The sequence below is a fragment of the Falco cherrug genome, chromosome 5 (genome assembly GCF_023634085.1).
Source record: "Falco cherrug isolate bFalChe1 chromosome 5, bFalChe1.pri, whole genome shotgun sequence".
Lineage (NCBI taxonomy): Eukaryota > Metazoa > Chordata > Aves > Falconiformes > Falconidae > Falco > Falco cherrug.
In genome coordinates, this window is record NC_073701.1 from 30005799 (window position 1) to 30026649 (window position 20851).

Consider the following 20851-nt stretch of genomic DNA (forward strand, 5'->3'; position numbering starts at 1 on the left):
GTAGTAAAACAAAACTGCATGAATCTACCATCAAAACTTTTTGCTTAAACAAAAAGGAATTACAGTGACAGCTGAGCTACCTATGCCATCTATTGATTTACATATTACTTCAGCAGAAAAACTGCCTTAAAATTTCAACCAAGTTTTCCAACCATTTTAATTAGAATGCCAAATACCATTTACAAAAAACAACACAGATGCTAGTCAAACTTGAATCTACCCAATAACAGAAGTGTAAGAACCTATCAAAGCTTTCTTGTATTTCTTGAAATGTCTCATTTTCTGCTAGTCCAAACTACTGTAGATTTAAACTACTTATATATTATGCTGAAACATGAAAAATATTGCTAACATGAAATATAACCTTAATAATTGAAAGTGCTTGCATTTTTACAATGCCTAAAAGTTTGGTTCTACTTTGAGAATTCATTCATGCTTCAAATTACTATGAAATTATTACTGTTGGAAGATTAAGAATTTATAAAAAATGGGTTTTGGTGTACTTTAAAACAGAAACAGATGAAACTTATCACATTTTAGTTAATTTCAAAGCAAACCAAGTATCTTACAATACATATGCACATACATTTTGTACATCATCTGATTACAAAAATTAATGCTTTTTTGAATACTGATAATACAATTAACTGAAGATACATCACCAAAAATTTCTGCCTGAAAAGATTCAGTATCCTTTCCCACATAAACCCATACTAATTCTGATGTCTCAAAATACAAGGCCAAACCCTGTTAAATTTAAAAACACCAAAGCTTCATATGTCGGTACAAATGTTGTTTTCTGAAATGAAACACTGCTCCTATACATTGCTACATTAAAATTCTTTGTTACCCATTCATAGAGAGAGGCACTTTTGCTTTTGTATTTACAATGCTTGTAAAATACTATACCTTGATCATTTTCATGTGATTACAACCCTCTCTTTGTAATCAAACCAAAAAATAACACCATTATATTCTTTGGAATATAATACATCATAGATAAAGAATCTTTCAAATAACCATTAGTAGTTCTGTTACTGTGTATTTTTTTTATTAGCATACATTTCTTCCAGATCTCAATTAAGTACTACAGATAGGGGATGAATTGTCACTGTGCTTTAAAGAATGTCAACATCAATAAACGTATATTAAATCTAAATGACAAGTTACATAATTCTCAATTTTTCCATAGGGCTAAAAAAAAGCAGCAATGACAGAAATTTGCAAAATGTTTTGGAATGCAAGATCAAGGACCTGTTAATCTGATCCCAAACAACTTTGCCTTCCAACATATTCTCTAGTTGGCAACATCCACTGCAATAAATGCAGTTACATTTCTTTAGGTAACCCTTTTTATAAAAAAGGATAATGTGGCCATGAACTAACAGTTGTAAAGTAAGATCTATTAAAAACTGCCTATGTACAGGTTTCCTGCAGTTATTTTTGTTGTTTTGCATTGTCACAGCTCCAGCAGCTTACATATCATGAAGAGTACTGCAGAGTACTGCAACTCTAGATGCACGATTTTTTTTCTTCATATCAATGTAGTTAAATGTCAAACCATAAAAGACACTTATGAGAGATTTTAAATGCTTATCACATCTTGAGGTAGACTGATCTCCAAAATAAAGCTCTTCTACACTTTGATTCGTTCATGACCAACTTCCTTTTGGATCCTTCTCCTTGGAAAAATCTTTCGTTTAAGTGCAATTAGCTGAGAAGAGAAAAAAAAAATTACAATATTTAGTTCTCTACTGGGCTAGAGGTGCACAGGTGATCAAGCTTTCATCCTAGAAATCATAAAATCGGTACTATCCATAGTAATTAAGTGAATACTGTCTTTTTTTTCCCACTGCACAGGAATAAAATACTCAAATTCATCTATTAGGAATGCACACATTTCCACTGGACTTCTCAATAACCAGAAGACAAGCAGGAATTGAAAAATACAGCATACCTATATTCTGGTTATTTTAAAGTTAGTTGGTGTGTTTAAATTAATGTAACACCAGGCTACATTCAGTTTCTAGAAGATCAACACAAAGCTGGCATCTTAAAACAGTATTTATATACCTAGCTGTACTGAGTTGAGTAACCCCTTCCAAAACTAAGTTACCAAGAGAGGGCAAGTTTCCCAATATATACAAAAGGCTGAAAATCAAGGGAAAGATTCATGCAAAAGTTACAGGTGGGAAAAAAAATAATAATCAAAAGCCAACCTTTCAAGAATTACACCCTCTTCATCAGACCACGGAAAGTGTTACTTAAGGCCCCAACCTGCAAAGAATTACCCATATGATTTGTTCCATTGACTCCCTCTAAGTTTAGCAGGATTAATCATGTTCAAGAAAGCCATTTTACACTTGCAGAAGTGGAGGGTTGTTGGTTTTTTTCTCCTTCAAGTCAGATTCAAAACATTTTTAATTCAATACGAGTCTTTGCACTTACTTAGGGAGATTCTAAATACCTTCTGATTCTCTTCAGGACTAGAATATTCCTATTACTTAAATTTCCTTCCTGATAATTTACTTTGCAGTTTTACAGATACACGTGTTAATAGACTGAGAATTTAAAAACCAGTTCCTGATTTTGAGCACCCAAATTCAGCACAATGATGATGGACTTCACAGTCACAAGGTGCCTGAAAAGGGAATACCATTCTCCTACCCCCCATATGACTCTTTTCAAGGAATTTCAACATGACTAAAGAATTGAAGCAACATAATCATTAGTCATGTAATATCTTCACTTCTTTTATGAAGGAAAAATCCTAGCTACTATTCGAAACCTACTTAAAAAATCCCATTTTATGTTATCCCGAAGATACAGCAATCAATTATGAAGTACTACAGATTTGATAAGGAGATATTAATGTTACCTGTTCAGCAAAAAATGAGATGACTGTAAATACAATAAGTGTTACTAGAACACAATGGGTCCAGAATTTGAGCTGGTCTCTATATGTCCTCCTGCACAAAGAAAGGAAACAGAAAAATATCTTCATATATTATAAATGCAAATACATAAACTTTAAAGAGCTTCCATGAAACAGGCAAAGGAAGTTTTTTCCAGTTCTTAAAGGACAGACAGAAGAAGGATGGAGGCTGTCTCTTCACAAAGAGCTACATGGAGAGGACCAAGGGGCAACCGGTACAAGTTGGACTGCGAGAGGTTCCATCTTGATACAAGAAATTTTTTTTTACAGGGAGAAAATCATGCACTGGAACAACCTCCTCAGGGACCTGGCCCACCACTGGAGGTTTTGAAGATGTGACTGGACAGGGTGCTAGATAATCTCATCTAGGTTCCCTTTCCCACATAATGTTGGACTATATGATCTTCCAAGGTCCCTTCCAAACTGGACTATCCTACGATTCTGTAAAACATTTTGATAAACACCGATTTCCACCAGTACTTCAGCATGCTTTAACCCTCCCCAATAGAAATCTGCTGTGGCTACAAACAAGTAAAAATAAAGTGTTCTTTTGAAGCTAACAAAGTCTTGATGGATGTTCTCAAAAAGGGAACCAACAATATGTCTACTCCTCCAACATAAATTTCTACAGCTAACTGCTGAAATGGGTTTGCCCACCACTTCCTCTTGCCACTGCTACAGCAGGGCTTGAAGCACTACAATCCACACTTATTGTCACCTACAATCCTTCTGATTCCTTCTACAGTTCCTCTAATATTTTCTCTTTACTTACTAACAGCTATTTCTCATAATTTGCTGATCAGCAACAAAATTACTATACTAGTCTTCTTGCCTCATTTTTTATCACTGTAGGCCAACCTTTTGCTTGTATTCTCAAATCAACTACCCTAATTTTTGAAGTTTTTATTTGTAAACTGGCAAGAGGTAAAACACACATAAAAATTTCACACATTATGTAAAAATGACACACATTTCTCCAGCTGATCATTGCTGTTTGACAGGGTTTTTTTTTAAAAAAAAAAATCACTAAGAAACATAACAGTTTATATTGCTCCTCTGCAACAGACATTTCAAACAAAAGGTTTTGAGTTTTTTCTGCATTTAAAGAAAGCCAGAAATTATTAAAAAAAAAAAAAACACACACCAAAAAAAACCACACAAACACCCCCCCACAACCAAATCACTTTTTCTTTGAATTAGGTTAGAGACAATTAATGAAGTGTTAATGACTTTAGGAGGATCAGAAAAATCCGTATCCTGCAACCCCCAAATTTTAGTCCATTCAAATATTTTCACATTATTTTCACTGTTAACTTCTTCATTACAAAACTAGGGGTGGGGAATGGCTTATACCAATATGTTCTATAATTATATGCTATTGCACTACAATAATGTGAAGAGAACCTGTGTAACATACCATTCTTGGAGTTCGTGCATGTGAAGGAAACGATTCCGATATTCTCTTGGCAGTTCAAATTGGGAAGGTATTGGAAACATTGATTCATAAAAATCCCTAAGCACTGCTTTCACTGTCTGTGCATCCTTATGATTGTGATCAATATTGTCATTTAGGCAAACAAATTTTCTAAAAAACAAGAAGTCGTCAGAGTATTTCTTTAATAATATAGCAAAGGTATTGCCAAACCAAGAACACAGAATCCTTTCAAACAAAATTGTTACAGTATCCTTTTAAAACTAAATTGATATATATGATACTGGTAATCGGTTCTCTTATTGCTGCATTATTTAAAATTAATTGGAGTTTAATTCTACGAGTACCAATAGTGAGTCAAAACCTCTGAGGAATGCAATAACAAGCGACATTTCTCTCTCTTCTACTTATGCAATGCTGCCATCTAATGGGCACTACTGTGTCTCATCCCAGAGCCCACCACCACCGGCTACAGAGCAGATTAGGAAGCCAACGTTATGATTTGCCTAAGGGTTTTTAAAGTTTTACATAAATTATAATGAGTATCTTAAATAACAAAGTGAGCGCCACTGTAGGAGGTAAACATACTAAATTAATACTGCACTCTTCAGAGAAAGTCAACATAAAAACTATACAAGATTGTACAAGAACGCAAAACTTGGTCCCCAAGGCTCCGAGTCACTGGGAACACTATGCAAACTGGGCAGGACATGACTTGAATCACAGACCTAATGCTGAACTTGTGTAATCAACCAAAATACAAACAACCACCACCTGGACAGAACATGTATGGAAATCACTGTGACCAAATAAGCATGTTCCTGATAATGCCTCTTGCGGAGGGTTATTTCTCATATAAGAAACATGTAACTATCTAAATCATTGCTTATTACTGAAAATAAAGCAGCAGCTAGTGTGCTGGATGGCTATGTACCCTTGGCCACTCTGACCTGGTGCCTGACAACAAAAATCCCTTTTCCCACATATAGGCAAGGTTATGTGCTTTATTTATATTGTGAGATACAAGACCCTTACATTTTCCCCAGAGAGAGAAATCGTATCTGGTGACATGTGTCTTGTAACTGCTAACCTTTGTAAATAAGTAGTTCTGGTCAGCTGTATTCTCTATAGTATGGTGTGCTCTTTCAAAGAGCAAAGTTCATACTTCCTACATGAAGCTGGAAATAAGCAGAACTCTACAGCACATGAATCTGCCTACACAGGCCATTACCACTTTTCCTCAGCCTGTACTGAATCTGGCATAACCGGTAAGCTTGCTCTAGACAATTACATGCACAGGATAAACAGCCACTCAAATCACTACTCAAATCCGAGAAGAACAAAATACGCCTCTCCTCTTCAAAGATGAGCAGGCTATGTCTACACTATCAAGTAATACTATGCAAAGCAGCTGGTTATGGCAGTCATATGTCTATACTATAAGCATTTTGGGAGTTCACTTTGTACTGTCCCTGACCTTGTCCCTTGGACTGGCAGCTCATTAGCCCTGGGAATGCAGTAGCTGCACTCCTGGAGTGTATATCCCTGTTTAGCTTCATCTGAAAGAGACACAGTTTACAGACTGAAAGGTTGCTACACATAGCAAACCAAAGCACAGTAAGTGGGACTGATGGGGATATTAACTTGTTTCAAATGGAAAGACTGGTTTAATCCGCCCAAAAGAAACCAAACCTGACATTTCTTTGAATATTCCAGAATTAATGCCTAGATGATTAAGGCTCACTTTTCCTTAAAGGATGCAAACCAAACATTTTAGGCAGATCAATAAGTGAACAATACTTCTAGTTCATTGCAAGAGAGACACTGAATACCTGTTTTTAGAGACTTTGTATAATTATTGTTTTATATGCAGGGAAAATGTGGCAGAGAAAGAAATGGCACACCTACATAGCCACATCAGCTCTCCTTTGCTGACAAGATATGACTGCGGTACTGCACTATACTTCACAGGAATACAGCCCAAGCAATTGACTCAACCTCACTCCATGAACCAGCCAACAATCTGGGACTAAAATATGCTATTGTTCCTTAAGAAGAAAGAAAATAACCAAAACCACAAAAGGGTATGCATATATGGGGTCTCAAGGTTGAGTCCATAATAGCATGCCAGTGTATCGTATCAAAATTGGGGAAAATTCAAGGCAGATCAGCTCACCTACCTCATCTTGCCTACTGAGGTGCCTTGAGACAACAGTCTGGACACCCTTACTCAGCACATCCTCATCTAAGGATGCAATCACTCAGAACAGGCAGCTCCATTTTAAGTTGCTAGAAGGCCTCAATCCACTTGGCTTACTCATATCACAACCAACACAGCATCAGGATCAAGGCTGACATCAGCAACCACCCTTCAAAATCAGAAGCCAGTGATTGCAAGCATGAACTTGAACACAGAAGGTCAGAAACTCATGTTATGTGCCCTCCTTGGGTCTAACAGGGCTTGAGAAATAGAGGAGGAAGAGGAAGAAGCAGGATGACTGAGGGCAGCGCCTGCTTTTCTTTTGAACTGGGTCATTGCACGAACTGGAATGCAGGACTTACGTGGCCAGAAAGCACTCTTGCAAGAGTAGACACAAACAACCTTCAGCTGCAAAATGTCTCAAGACTAGCATTCCCCTTTCTGAACGAATGGCCTACCAAATAGTAGTACAGTGTAACAGGCAAGTGAGCAAGTGAAAACCTACTCTTTATCTACAAACGGTGTAGCTTTACAGCCAGCTGAGATTACCCAATAGCTTGCTGTGACCTGCAAGAGGTTTCACTTTCCCTGGCCCAAGGTACCTGGGCCTACTTTCCTCCTTGTTCTGTTTTTTGACACTTGTCAGACCCCACCTTGAAGCCCAACTCATTGAATTGGCAGAGAACTCTAGTTTTCTGAAGACAGAAGCAAGATGCAAGATAAAAACATGCAACTGAGAGCAAGGAAGAGGATGAGGAGTGGAGGCAGTCTCACTTCCAAGACAGCTAGCTATTACATTCCCTTACCCCTTGTCAAACCCCAGTCTTATGCAATGGGCTCAGGACTACAGTTAAATGCTTCTGCGAAGCAGATTCAGACTTGAGTTTCAAATACAGCTTCCTTTGCTTTGCAAGGTGGTTGCTGTGAAATGTGTTCTTATTTTTACTTTAACATTTATTTTTGCCATTTATCTCACAGTCATTTCAGGAGCTTAATTCAACACTAAAGAGCTTATTCTCAGATTTGGATATCTAAACCTTTTACTACTGCAGAATGAAGGAACAGGGGACTGCCTTCCAGCTTTGAATTGTTTCTCTACAAATATTTTTAAAAACATAAATCATAATACCTCTTGCCATGTAACAGCGCACGAAAGCTTAATGGATATGCAAAACTGGTTTTGTAACAAAATGATCCACACAGTTTTTATTCATAAATTGTTGCATAAGCAGATCAAAATACTCTTCCGTTAGAATAAAGTTGCCTGCAATATAAACTGTATGCCCTCTAGAACGGCAAAAATGAAAGCTTCAAAAATAACTGAATTTCATCTAGACATTCTCAAAGGTTTTAGATATATAAAAATGTAACCAATTAATGAAAGAACCCCTAGCATAACAGAGAGATCAGCCATTCAGTTAAATAGAAAAAATTGTAAGTACTTTTGGTTAAAATTGTTCTTACCCTGTAACACACAGTGTAGAAACACATGGCAATAATTTATTTTTCCAACATAGCTTAAACAGTTGAAGCAGAATATTAAAGCCACCTCAAAACTTCATACAAATAAAAAAACAGGTTACCTGGGATTTTTTCGTATGTCATCCAGCTGACCAACTACATGAGAAACATTTGTGCGAATCATTTTGAAGGCAATTTCCTCTTCTCCCATGATTTCAAACCTTATTGTTAAAATAGTATTTATACATTAATAAAACCACCTAAAGTCAGGTTCAATAAATATTAGTATTTTATTTAATAACTAACTTCTAATCTGACTGGCCAACCTTCATTAGAATTTGCCATTTGCTTTCTATCAGTATATATACATTTTTTGGCTAATGCTCTTGCACAGAACCACATTCCAACAGGATTTATTAGTAGTATAAATCAGAGAACTGAACTCCAATACCAAGTATATAAACTATGAATTCTGTCATAAAAGTAACAATTGATCCGAGAGCAGATACAGCACTATTTACTTTTTTTAGTGTTTTTCTTTTTGAACACACAGCATTTACAACTGTCATTTATAATTAAACTTCAGACACGAGAAAACATTCTTATCTTCCAATCTTCAACAGAAGAATATATAAACCTACAACCTCAAATACAAATAAAACCTTCCTCACCCACCTAATCAGTAACTTGCAAACAAGTACATAAAATGCAGAAGTATCATATAATCTCTGAAAGGTATCTTGAGTTGAGAAGCATTTTAACCCACTTTAACAGTCTTACTAGAGGTACCACACTTACATTTTTCACCTTTCTTATCTTGATATAAGAAAACATCCTGCCTGCTCCTTTTAGTCTCACCTGAGAAATTATTCCATTTATAAAGCTCACAAATTAATAATGAAATTATTTAAGTTCAACAGAATGAAAGAGCAACATATATCCTAATGATATAAATACATTACTATCAATCAGTTTAAGTACAGCAAGTCTTTGCCCCCACCCTAACAACTGTCAATCTCATTTTTTATGTCAGCTTTTGAGTTTTAGCATAAACTCTCCTGGGAAGGGAATTATTTATAAAGCTTACAGCACAACTTGAAGTACTATAAATTAACATATAATCATGTCCAAAAGCTGCCTCTAAGCAGCATCTATAACCTCCTTTCATTCTACAGTTTTATTTGACTTCGTAGCCACTCCTGGGGCAACTGCATGCTTCAAACTCCCCACCACCCACCCCTGCCCAACACCACTGCTGAAGCAATGGACAGGAGACAAGACTATGAGTTCCACACCAGCAAACTGCCTCATTGCAACGCAACTGGTTCGCAGATTTCAAAGAAGGAAGATCTGAGAGAACCTAACTCAGGCAGATCTACACAAACACAATTATTCAGACAAACCCATGGTCACGACCATGGTTTGTCCTGCCCTTTCCAACAGGGGATGGAAACCTTTGTGTTGTCCCCCTCTCTCCCTGCTTCTCACTCCTCTAACCTTGCAGGAAAGCTACAAGGTAGTTAGGGCTAAAACACTTTTCTTTTCTTAAGCTTCAGTAGAAGAAAGGATGAAGCAGATTTACAACTTCCAGGCACAGGACAGGCTCTTTCTTCCTTTTTATGCTACTTTAACTGCCCTGACTCATATGACTACATATAATCAATTTATATAGCCATCTAAAGATGATCTGGCTTACTGTTGTACAACACAAATTAGGATCTGACCAAAGATGACACGCAGCATATTTAGTCTACTAAACAGGAAACTGGGGGGGGGGGGGGGGGGGGGGGGGGGCGGGGAAATCACATAATTCTGCATGATGAAACATACATAAGTAGATACCAGTATGTTTCTTCAGTTCCAATGTTACAATAAATTGAGCTGAGATTTGTTAACATACACAATCAATCTTTGGTCATGTATATATTTATACCTCTTATTACAAAACCTAGCATAGCTTTTCACAGGACTGTAACAACATACCTGTATTTGTTTTTGTCCTTGTATGCCTTACGAATTCTGTCAGTCACAGGTTTGCAATTAGTCACTAGGTTTTTTGTTACTGGAGGCTGGAAGAAAACATTGTTTAGATTACAGGTTACTGAAAATTACAGTCTGTACTTTGTAGAAAACCTGTATTACAGCTAGAAAAGCCTGTGTATGCTTTACTCTCCTGGAATGAAAAGCAATAGTTTCTTGATCATCTCTTGAAGGAAAAAAACAACAAAAAAGATACTGGTGCATAACATCACAATTTCCTATGCAAACAATACTATATGAAAGATACAGATTATTTTTGGCAAAAACATTGCAACTTCTGGATTTCATCCTCAATAAAATCTTTAGAAATTCTACTCATTTTACAGCTGTCTGACATTCCTCTGATAGAGGCCACCAGTAACACGGGCCAGGCAAACTCTGTAGAACAGCTGATACACGAGGCCTTATTTCTATCACAAGCTATGTTGAAACAATTCTGGGAAATAAAATCCCTGTTCTCAAGGGATATTCTATGGTACTAGACTCATTCCAAGAAATTTAGCTGTTGCAGACAACAGGAATAAATCAGGCCTCTGTACTAAACACGAACACTATTTTGTTACTATTTGAACTGACTGATAACAGTACATTAGGCATTACTGCTTAGATTATTAATATTTTACTAATTCCCCAAAAGGATTAGAAGTAATGTGGCATTGTTCCCAGCCACTGAGAACTATTTTTAACCCCATCTTAAAACATATTAATGGCAGCCACCCTTTACTTCTACTCTTCAAAGTTTTTACTTCACAGAATTTTGAAGACAGAATAATAGAGGCAAAATGAAGTAAGGCTATACTGGATGTAATGTCCTCAAACTGAGCAGAATTCTCATATCCATACTTCCACCTCTTCAAATCAGGCTGACAGAACGGCTTTATATAGAACTCAGCTGGAATTAAGACTGTGGGGAAAATATTTTTAAAGCCTGGTAATATACAGGAGAGATGTCCAGAGGGAAGGAAATAAAAAGAAAAAACTCAATATTCATATACATTTATCTACACACATTGTAGATCTCTGTACTATGATTTGCAAGTTGAGGATGAATAACGTTCTTCTACCCAAAAGTTCATGAACTGTACTCATCCAAATTATTTTTGCTTTGATACGGTATTGGTTTGAAGCTATAAAACACAAGGTCATCAATTCAGCAAAGTACATGCACACTTTTTTTCAAATGCATAGGTTGATGCAGGAATGAAATTCTCATTGTAAAAGATATTCAGGTATTAGTACGAGATTTAAAGATTCTAGATTTCAACTTTCCAGCAGGTTTTAATGAGAATTTAACCACTAGAATAGAAATTAAGGACTTAAATGCTTAAGTGACATCTAGTCCTAAGACCTCAGATTTCACAGGACAACAGAATGGTTTAAGTTGGAAGGGACTTCAGGAGCTCATCTGGTCCAAGCCCCATGCTCATGCAGGGCCACCCGGTGATAGTCATTCAAGACTGTCCAGACAGCTTTTGAGTATCTCCAGGGATGGAGACCACTTAGTCACACTCACAGTTAAAAAACTGTTTCCTAGTGTTCAGAGGGAACCTCCTGTGTTTTCAGTTTGTGCCCACTGCCTCTTGTCCTGTCACTGGGCCCTACTGGGAATAGGGCTCCATCTTCTTTGTGCCCTCCCTTCAGGTGTTTATATACATCAATGCGATTCCCCCTTGAGACTACTCTTTAGGCTAATTGCAGCTCTCTCATCCTTTACTCATAAGAGAAATGCTCCAGCCCCTTAATCACCTTCATGGCTCTTTACTGGACTCCATCCAGTATGCCCATGTGTCCCTTGTACTGAGGAGCCTGGAACTGGACACAGCACTCCAGGTGTGGCCTCATCACTGCCAAGCAGAGGGAATGGTCACCTCCCTTGACCTGCTGGCAACACTTTGCCTAATGCAACCCAGGACACCATTAGCCTTCTTTGTGGCAAGGGCACACTTGGCTCACGTTCAACTTGGTGTCCACCAGAACCCTTGCCTCCTTTCCTGCCAAGCTGCTTTCCAGCTGGGTGGCCCCTAGGATGATACTGGTGCATTGGGTTGTTCCTCCCCAGGTGGAGGACTTTCCACTTCTTGCTGAACTTCATGAGGTTCCTGTCAGTCCATCTTTGGATGTTAAAAGTAGTTAGACTGAAACCTTCAGATAAGGGAGAATTATTCTAAAGATCTCTATCTGATGGTTTGGTGGTTTTCTGGATTTTGTTTTGTTTCTAAATACATGGTTATAATTCAGGTAAAGACATTAGAAAGTTCTAGTCAGAGCGATATAGGGCTTACTATCTTTTTGGTTCACAACAGTGAATTCTCCTAACAAGGATGACTTTAAAAATCCAGCTTTTCGCTGTTTTTGAAGGAAATTAATGGCTTTGTAAGTTAGGAAGTAGCTTGTAAAATTTTCTTTCTATAACACGCATTTCATGTACACACAAGCAGGCATTTTTGTAAATACTTTCCTTCTAGAAATCAAACCAGCTTTTCAAGCACAGTAAACGCATGCTTGGGAAGGAAACCAAACACCATTTAAGACCAATGTTTCTTACCAGATTGGGATCATAATATGCTTCCTGAGTTGGTGGAATGACGTGGATCTGAGTGATGTTGGCAGGAAGAGCTTTAGAGCAATTTATTAGCATTTGTTCTAGACCCGTCAAATCCTAACAGAAAGAGAAGAGAGATAATCCTATTTTCTCACTCTTATAGTTCTAAAAATCCGGGGTGCACAGACATATTTAATGTCACCTACATAACAAATTTCTGTGCTACTGTCAGAAAAAGACAACTTAATATTCAGCAGACCGCAATTCAATAGCTGCTGAAGTCACTGGGATTCCCCATACACCCAACAAAGCAAATGCTCAGTGCATAGTTGAATTGAGACCACATAAAGCATGACAATGTCATTTTCATTTAAGAGGAAAACCACACCTTTACTAATGATATCAGAACAGTACAGAATTCCCAAACTAGCAGTGGCATATTAAAACCCAAATCAAGCAAACAGAAAAGTGAACTGAAAGGACAGGAATATGAGTTTCTGATTAAGGTACAGGCCGGGAACACACTCAAGCAGAGCTGCGTTCCAGCTGTGCCAATGATCTTGTATGCTGTTTCACAAACCAATAATTTCATTGGTTTGTGCCAATTCCTCTCTGTAAAGCAAAAATAGTACACTTTGTTCTCTACCAACTGTCTCTAAACGTGTAAATCCTACAGAGACATGTCTCTGTTTATCAGGTTCCTACAAAACCAGAAATGTGAGTCTTCGCATGTGGTCATAGTATTTACTAGTATGACTTCCTTGCTACCCTTTTTCTCAATTCTTTCTTTAGGCCACAAGTTCCTCAGGGCAAGAACTGTCTTTTACTATGAGCAAGAACAAGGGCAAACACAGCAGGATTCCATTCTTCAGAGCGGTTTTATCAGTTAACATTTTTTGACAAACTCACACTAATTGCTTTCTTGAGCTCGGACACCAGTGATCCTTTTTCTGATACTGCTAGAACTCAACTTAATTGTTGACTCCATAGAACAATGATAAAGCAACAATAATAAGAACAATGTTACATTCTCCAAGTAAAATTTAATAAATGCCAAATGTTGCAGATGCTATAAAGCAAGGATAAAAAAACCATATTACTCATTTTAACAGTTTTGGACTTCAAAACTGAAGTTACTCTAAAAGTTATTGGTAAGGAAAGAGTACCTGCAAACTTAGTGGCAGTTCATGGATTCTCGTGGCCAATGTGCGAATCTCTCTGTCAGACAAAATGCCTGACTGATCTGTATCAACCTCATCGAAGATCTGAGAAATGTTCAGTGGCTGGACTGCACTCATAAGATAGTAGAAATAAGAAAAAGCAAACTGCATATCTTCCGAGTGCCGCACTTTGTGAAACGATGTCTTGTCAAACTCCTCAGGAAACCTATACACGAATGTAAACTAATTTAGTACTTCAGTTTCTTCAAGTAAAACATTCCCTACCTAAAAACAAATTACCATCTAGAATTTTAAAAGGTCCTCAAAAGTCTCCTTAATTTAGCACAACTATCATGTTGGAATGAATTCCCTGTTTCCTTTATCAAAATATAACTTTAACGAGTAGCCATCAACACATTGAAAATAGCTATAGCAAAGCATCAACAGAAAGGTAAAATTTTCACATTATTCCCAAGACAAACGTACTCACATATCCTGTAGCTCTTGCATAACAGTGCGGTCAATCATGTGAGGCATATGAGCAGGGACTTTCCGAGATGTAAACCCAAATTTGCTGTTTAAAAGCTTATTTACATATCGAAGGGAATCAGCAAATGTATCTTTCAGCTGCCTTCCAAAATGTTTACCATCAGTAAAGTATGACATTTGTTTGAGTAATGACTCTTCTTCCTAAACAGCAGGACAGGCACAAAACAAGGTTACATTACCAAAAACAAAAAAAAAGAATGAAAATATTAAACACACAGGAAAAATGGCATTTCAGCCAGGTGCTAACTAATCCTTTCTGGTATTTGAAAATAGGAAGAGAAGTTTTGAATATTTTTCTTCATACTCCTTAGTTCTCTCTTTAAAAACAAAAGATAAAAGATAACCTTTTCCTTAAAATTTTCATGCTCTGATGAAAAGTAGTCTATAAAAAACTTCCTTAATATTTGCTCTCTGACATCTCTCACACACACACTCTAAAGTCCTTGTTTGCTATCAGATTTATTTGTATTAGTGCCTTTTTTTTTTGCTGATTATTCATCCATATTTGATAAATTGAAATTCTATGAGTATAAAGTTTCCCCATATAAAATCCAGTCTCAGGCGAACAGAAAGAACTAGTCTTTTAAAAACACAACCCCTTTTGGTTATGCCCTATTTGGAGCAGGGCAAAGCAGTTGCTACCAACTGAAGCACAGTCTCTATCTTCTCTTCCAGAGGTTTTCAAAACTGCCAAAACGCTTTGGCTGGAAGCAGAGGAAGCTTCCTACATGTTTGTTTGATGTGGTCTGGACATTCAGTTTTGGTGGCAGACTTTCAATTTAACTTTTAGAATGCAAGTATTCACCATTATACATATTTTTTATTTTTTTTTTAAACTGGATCCATAGTTGCATAAATGCAATCAAAACAAAACTTAAGCTTTCTGTTTTAGTGCTGTATATGTTTGAACAATAGCACTGTATCAATATACAATGAATAAAAAGTGAATCTGACAAAAAAAACCCACAAAAAAGGCAGTAGAAAGAGAGCATAAATGGCTGTTCAGCTTTTACCACATAGCTAAGAGAGGCCCAGATCTTAAACAAATTAGATTAAGTCAAAAGGAGCTTTCAAAAAAATCTCAGTATTTGCCTCACAGGCAAGACACGTTCAAAATTTACAGATCATAGTAACAGTATTCCACTAAGCACAGAAAGATGCAACTATACCAATAAGCAATGACATTAAGATACTCACATCAAGAAGGTCCTGGAAATACTTCTTTTTCTCCCATGGCAAAAAGCCTTGGTAACTTTCAGCGTAAAACTGTAATTTTCTTCCCACTAGCCCCTCCCTTACATTTGTATCCCCCTGCACATGCCCTTTTCCTCCTTCCGTTCCCTGTGCGTCTTCTCCAGTATCTAAATTCCCAGTATGTTTTGATTTCTGGGTTTCCCTTAAAATTAGTGCATTCAGCACTTTTTCTCGAGTTTCATTTTTACTTCGCATGCTCTGGGAGGGAAGTGTGGATCTAGGCTTTGCTTTATAAATCGGTTTATTTGTGTTCATTGTCACAACAGTCCCCTTTGTTCCTTTAAGCCTCAAAGGAACTTCTTCATTTGCTTTTATTGTTTTTATTTTGCCATTGTTTACATCTTTAAAAGGCTTCTGCCAGCTGGTATGGTTCTTCTGATCTCCTGAACGATTATGCACACTCCTCTTTTCCAAGCCTGTAATACTCTTTACTGTAGTTAAGAACTGGAAAGGTCTCAGGAGAGTAGCCTTAGATAGGTTAAATCCTTTCTGAGTGATATCACCATTTTGTAGTTTTAAGTGCAGGTTCTGCAGTGCTAGCTGAACATCTTCAGGAAGGAGAGACACATTTACTGATGGTATTATCACCTCTTTGTGTAGACTCTCTTTTGTGCCATTTCGTCGTCTCTTGACTCTTGGAAAACGTTTTTCTTCAGGAATATCCTCAAATATAATTTCAACTTCTGGTATTGAAGTTATAGGTTTAAAATCAGAGTCAGATTTTTGCACAGAAGTTGTGTTTAGTTTTGGTTCCTCTCTAGTATCAGCTTCAACAGCTACCTGCATTTTAAACTCTTCATCATTTTTATTTAGAAATGTAAGATTAAAATAGATCACAGTTGCATTCATGCCACTATGCATTATGAGGTGGATAGTCTTCCATTTGTTAGCAACTGAAGCATGTCGGATAATTGGATTATCACTATATGAACCCTCAATTCCTTTCTTGGCTATTTCGCTGAAGCTGAAGTAGGGCAGACATTCACCTTTGGGAATAACATAGTAGGTCTGATTAAGCTGAAGTGTCACCTTGTACATCTCTTCAAAGTGATCTGGGGAAAACAAAACAAAACAAATTTCTGTCGATGTGCACTGTGACGCTTATCATTCACTTTTTTTGATTGTAATATGCCCAGTTAGCTTCGCTATGTTAGCAGGGAGACAGCTTTGTAAAAGGACAGATACTGTAGCTTCTAGTTTCTTGCTCACCTGTCTTCAATAATGAATGTCTAGAACATACTCAAGATATATAAAGCTGGCAGCCATTTCAGTGGTAATTCTAAAAGCCAGTATTTATCACTCTTTCAGTCTCTACCTGAAAAGCCAAAGTGGCTTGTTATCACACATCCCTTAAAATTATGTATCAGTCAGAAGTAACATGCCCATACTACCTTTTTGCCACATTTTAGAAGATTAATGTTACAACGGTTGGATTTCACTGCTACATTGCATCTTGACTCAAGACTCCCAAAATCGAAGAGGCTAAATTGAACTGACTCCTCCCACAGCAAAAAACAGATCAGCTGTCAACTCTCACATGAACAAAATATCATTGCCAGCAACAGAATTACCAGTAAAACATTTGTCCAGCTGAGATGCAGGGGAGCCTCTATTCTTCCAAACAGGCTAAATTCTTTCATTTCTGTTCCCCTGTCTATAGCACTCAGCACTCTCGATCACTTCACTCACTCCTGCTACTCTTTCATATCAAAATAAACTTCAGACAACTTCACAGGTGACTGAAAGTAGCCTTTGGCAAGAGCACAGAGCCAGGCTTGAACTCATGCTATCAGCATCAGAGAGGTTCTTTAAATTTCTTAACTGCTACAGGCATCACCAAGTCAGCTGTCCTTATCTGGGCAAAGACTGTTTACATAGCTGAAATACAATTTCTCCATTTACAATGTAAGGCTCTTCAGGGGCAAGAAGTTTGATGCTTGCTGCTCCATAACTTATCAAGCACCCCACCTAAGCTTGGTCAATAACTGTTTTGTTAAATAAAGCAGCATGTAATATTGATTCAGGCTTGTATTAGTGAACACAAGAAGCAGCTGACTTTTTCTTCAGCTGCTAGTAGCTATTTTTCACGACTCCATACAGGGCATCTTAGCTTAATCTGAGTGTAATGATGAACAAAAAGGTCAGACAATTCAAGAGAATCCCTACAGAAAGTTTATCAGAGATGTATTTTACATACCCTGGCCACAGTCACCAGCATCAAATCCACAAGAGAGGACATTGCAGGCCTGATCACAGAATTTGTCTGCTAGCCAGGAATTAGCACAGCCTTGGTTACAGTATGAAACACCACTTATTCCTGCACCAAATTGCCATGGTGGTCCATTCCCAATACCTCCAACTGCACCTCCACCAGCAACATAACGACTACTCCCACCGTTACCTACAAGGAGAGAAAACAACAACAACAAAAAAAACCACCAGTCATTTGAAATCCTTATTTCTGAGGAAAGGCACATTTTACGCCACAGTGTTAGAGCTAGACTGAAGAGTTGACAATCTCATTTATCACTGGTGAAATTAAAATGGAGCAAATGCTAACCAGACCTCTGTGAGTTAGTGTAAAATCTATGGTGCGCACAATCTCACTGTAGTAGTTTAGGGACCAACTTAAAATTGCAACAAAAACTCCAACGTATTTTGTCTTAACTTCAAAAAGGCAGGCAAAAACATAGTTTAGTTGTTGTTCTTGCAGTCTTGACGGCACAGTCTTATAGAGTAGTATTACTTCTTCAATCCAGGAGTATCACTTCATTTTCCTACCCTGCACTCCTGAAAATTCGATCTAGAAACTAACAGTGCAGCTTCACAGTCCTGTTATTATTTGGATCCCAAGTCCAAATATACACAGACGCAATACTGCGTTTATATATACATTATACAATAATAACAATTGAATTTCAAAAACCTTCTTTTCAGCTAGTTAAATTGGGTACCCCAAAGATTTTCCTATGCCCTATTATTTGCTATCATTTTCCACAGAAATTCAGAGTTTGCAAGAACTATGGTTTTCATCTGCAAGCCAACTTTTTATTACTGTTATTAAACAAGGCAAACTTTAGTTATAGGAGAACAACAAATTACAGAACTATCCTTCTAAGAAAAACCAGTTCACTTTTTCCTAAACATAGCATTGCCGTCTTACCAGTGCAATCACCTCCATCCCAATCACATGCTGAGTTATTACAAGCTTTATCACAGTAGCCATCTTTAATCCATGAACCAGGACATCCCTCAGCACAGTTTGGCACAGGCCATGTCAAGTAAACCTGGAACAACATTACAATCTCAGACAAGGACTAGCAAATAGAAGTTAACTGAGCTCGTTTCTTGTAATACAAAGACTTAAATTAATGCCTCCCTGTGTATACTGCCTTAAGTATTCACAAAGCTTTACAAAGAGCGTTTAAACCTTACCACCTATGAAGTAAGTGTTATCCCTTTCAAAACAGAAAGAAGAACTGCAGAATTCCTAAAGCCATACAGCAAAGCAGCAGTGGCCAGAAATAGAAAGCAGGACTTCTCAAATCTACTTCTGCAAACAATATTCCAACGAAAATTAATAATTTATCTTTTTCCAGATAAGAAGGGGGAACTTAAACTCTTAAATAGCTATGCAGGTCACTTGTTCTCCTGACTCAAAATGTTTCTTCATTACTAACCAGTCACGAGATAAGCAGCACATGTTGAACATAATCCCCAAAGCATCTGATCCTCTATGACTTAAATAATTCTAAGAATTGCCAAGATAAAAAAAAGTGTGGGGGTGTGTGTATTTTCAGCAGGGGAGGCATTAAAACCACACAGATTTTCCTTTAGGCCTTACTATTTCAAGATTTTTAGCAGCACATTTCCTATTGAAACAGTTGCTGATCAGGTTATCACAAACACCATCATACATAAGCTGACTTTATTATCATAACTGGGAAGAATAACTGAAGAATAATATATACACACTAGCAATATGATTCTGCAGTTATATGCCTATGTCCTTAAGGATTCAAAGCAACTAAAAGCTTCCCAACATCCTCAAGTACCGAAACAGTAATTTTAGGGTAGTGTAAACTAATTTTGTACAACCCTTCTGTGTGTGTGCACATCTGCATGTGTGAATTGTTTAATTCAGTAGTCTCTAGCGTCTTGTTATTAATAAATCTTATTTCCTCCATGTCACTCTTGTTGATCAAGATCATGGATGAAAACTATGCTGGCAGTCAGAATCTTTATGCATGACTATTGCTAACAATTTCCTCGTCCTGCTCTCCTTGCTTAAACCCAGCTGTTGAAGGACTAAATTAATTGATGTTCATGAACATGCAACAATGTATCTTTTAGTAAATTATGTATATGATTATATATAGATTAGGCAAAGATATTATTGGTGTCTGGAAAAGAAGCAATTAATGGTAAATGTAAACATTAGACCAGTTTGAATGTCGTGTGACCTCAGTATTCGCACAGAAGAATTGATTCTATTTTGTTTTGAATATTCCGTACAAAACAAAAAAAATTTACAAGGGAGGGAAGACTGACAGCTGCCAAACACCACATCAGTCTTACCGAGTGCTCCAGCAGAAAGCGGGAGAATTAGAGAATGACACAAACTAAAGCATGAAGCCTGGCAGAGAAACCATTGTAAGACCAGAAACCTGTAAAGTGAATGTGGAAAAAAAAGCAATTCTGCAACCCAAACATCAACATAGCATACACGCCAAAAAAAGACAGATCCCTTCCCACCCTGCATCTTCACTAACTATTGTCTAGTTAAGAATAATGAACCTTTAGAGGTAGAAGGGGGAGTGGGGACCAAAAGGAAAGCTTATATTTGCTCTTCCTTTCAATGTATATTTATTTGATTTTTATTATATTAGCATAGAAAAGTTTCACATCTACTTTTGGCAAAAAATCCTTTCATAATGGCTTACCTTTTGACCTTTAGAGTGACTGTAAAAATCATCAGGCCAAACATCCTTCCCAAACATAACATCATCATTGAGATAGATAAACTTCTGAGAGAGGCCACTGATACGATGAATGTGACTTTCAATAGCTGGTGAACTGAAGGTGGGTAAGTGACTCACATTCTGAAATATTTCCTAGAAGAAAAAAGCCCCAACCACCCCAAACAGTTTTAGAAGGCAAAAATAAATGAAAAATCCCCCAAAACATAGAAGGTCAGGCACAACAGATGTATTTGATAGCTACCTACAATTAAAAAAAAAAATAATCAAGAACAAGGAGAGAAAGGAGAGATATGAAA

At 37.2% G+C, this 20851-nt stretch overlaps 1 protein-coding gene across 3 annotated transcripts in view; it reads right to left on the reverse strand.

Moving 5' to 3' along the window:
- Positions 1–139: 139 nt before the first annotated feature.
- Positions 140–20851, reverse strand: part of GNPTAB (N-acetylglucosamine-1-phosphate transferase subunits alpha and beta) — a 46694-nt gene continuing 25982 nt past the window's right edge. For 2 of the 3 annotated variants that reach the window (XM_055711170.1, XM_055711168.1), the window contains exons 10-21: positions 20517–20687; positions 18737–18860; positions 17771–17974; positions 15517–16625; positions 14261–14460; positions 13777–13996; positions 12614–12727; positions 10012–10097; positions 8151–8249; positions 4353–4520; positions 2879–2969; positions 140–1714 (exon numbers count right to left, since the gene is read on the reverse strand). In XM_055711170.1, the coding sequence (XP_055567145.1) occupies positions 1637–1714; positions 2879–2969; positions 4353–4520; positions 8151–8249; positions 10012–10097; positions 12614–12727; positions 13777–13996; positions 14261–14460; positions 15517–16625; positions 17771–17974; positions 18737–18860; positions 20517–20687 (2664 nt within the window). In that variant the 3' untranslated portion in view covers positions 140–1636. Of the gene's footprint in view, positions 1715–2219; positions 2278–2878; positions 2970–4352; positions 4521–8150; positions 8250–10011; positions 10098–12613; positions 12728–13776; positions 13997–14260; positions 14461–15516; positions 16626–17770; positions 17975–18736; positions 18861–20516; positions 20688–20851 lie in introns of all 3 variants that reach the window. The other variant, XM_055711169.1, reaches the window with a different exon arrangement.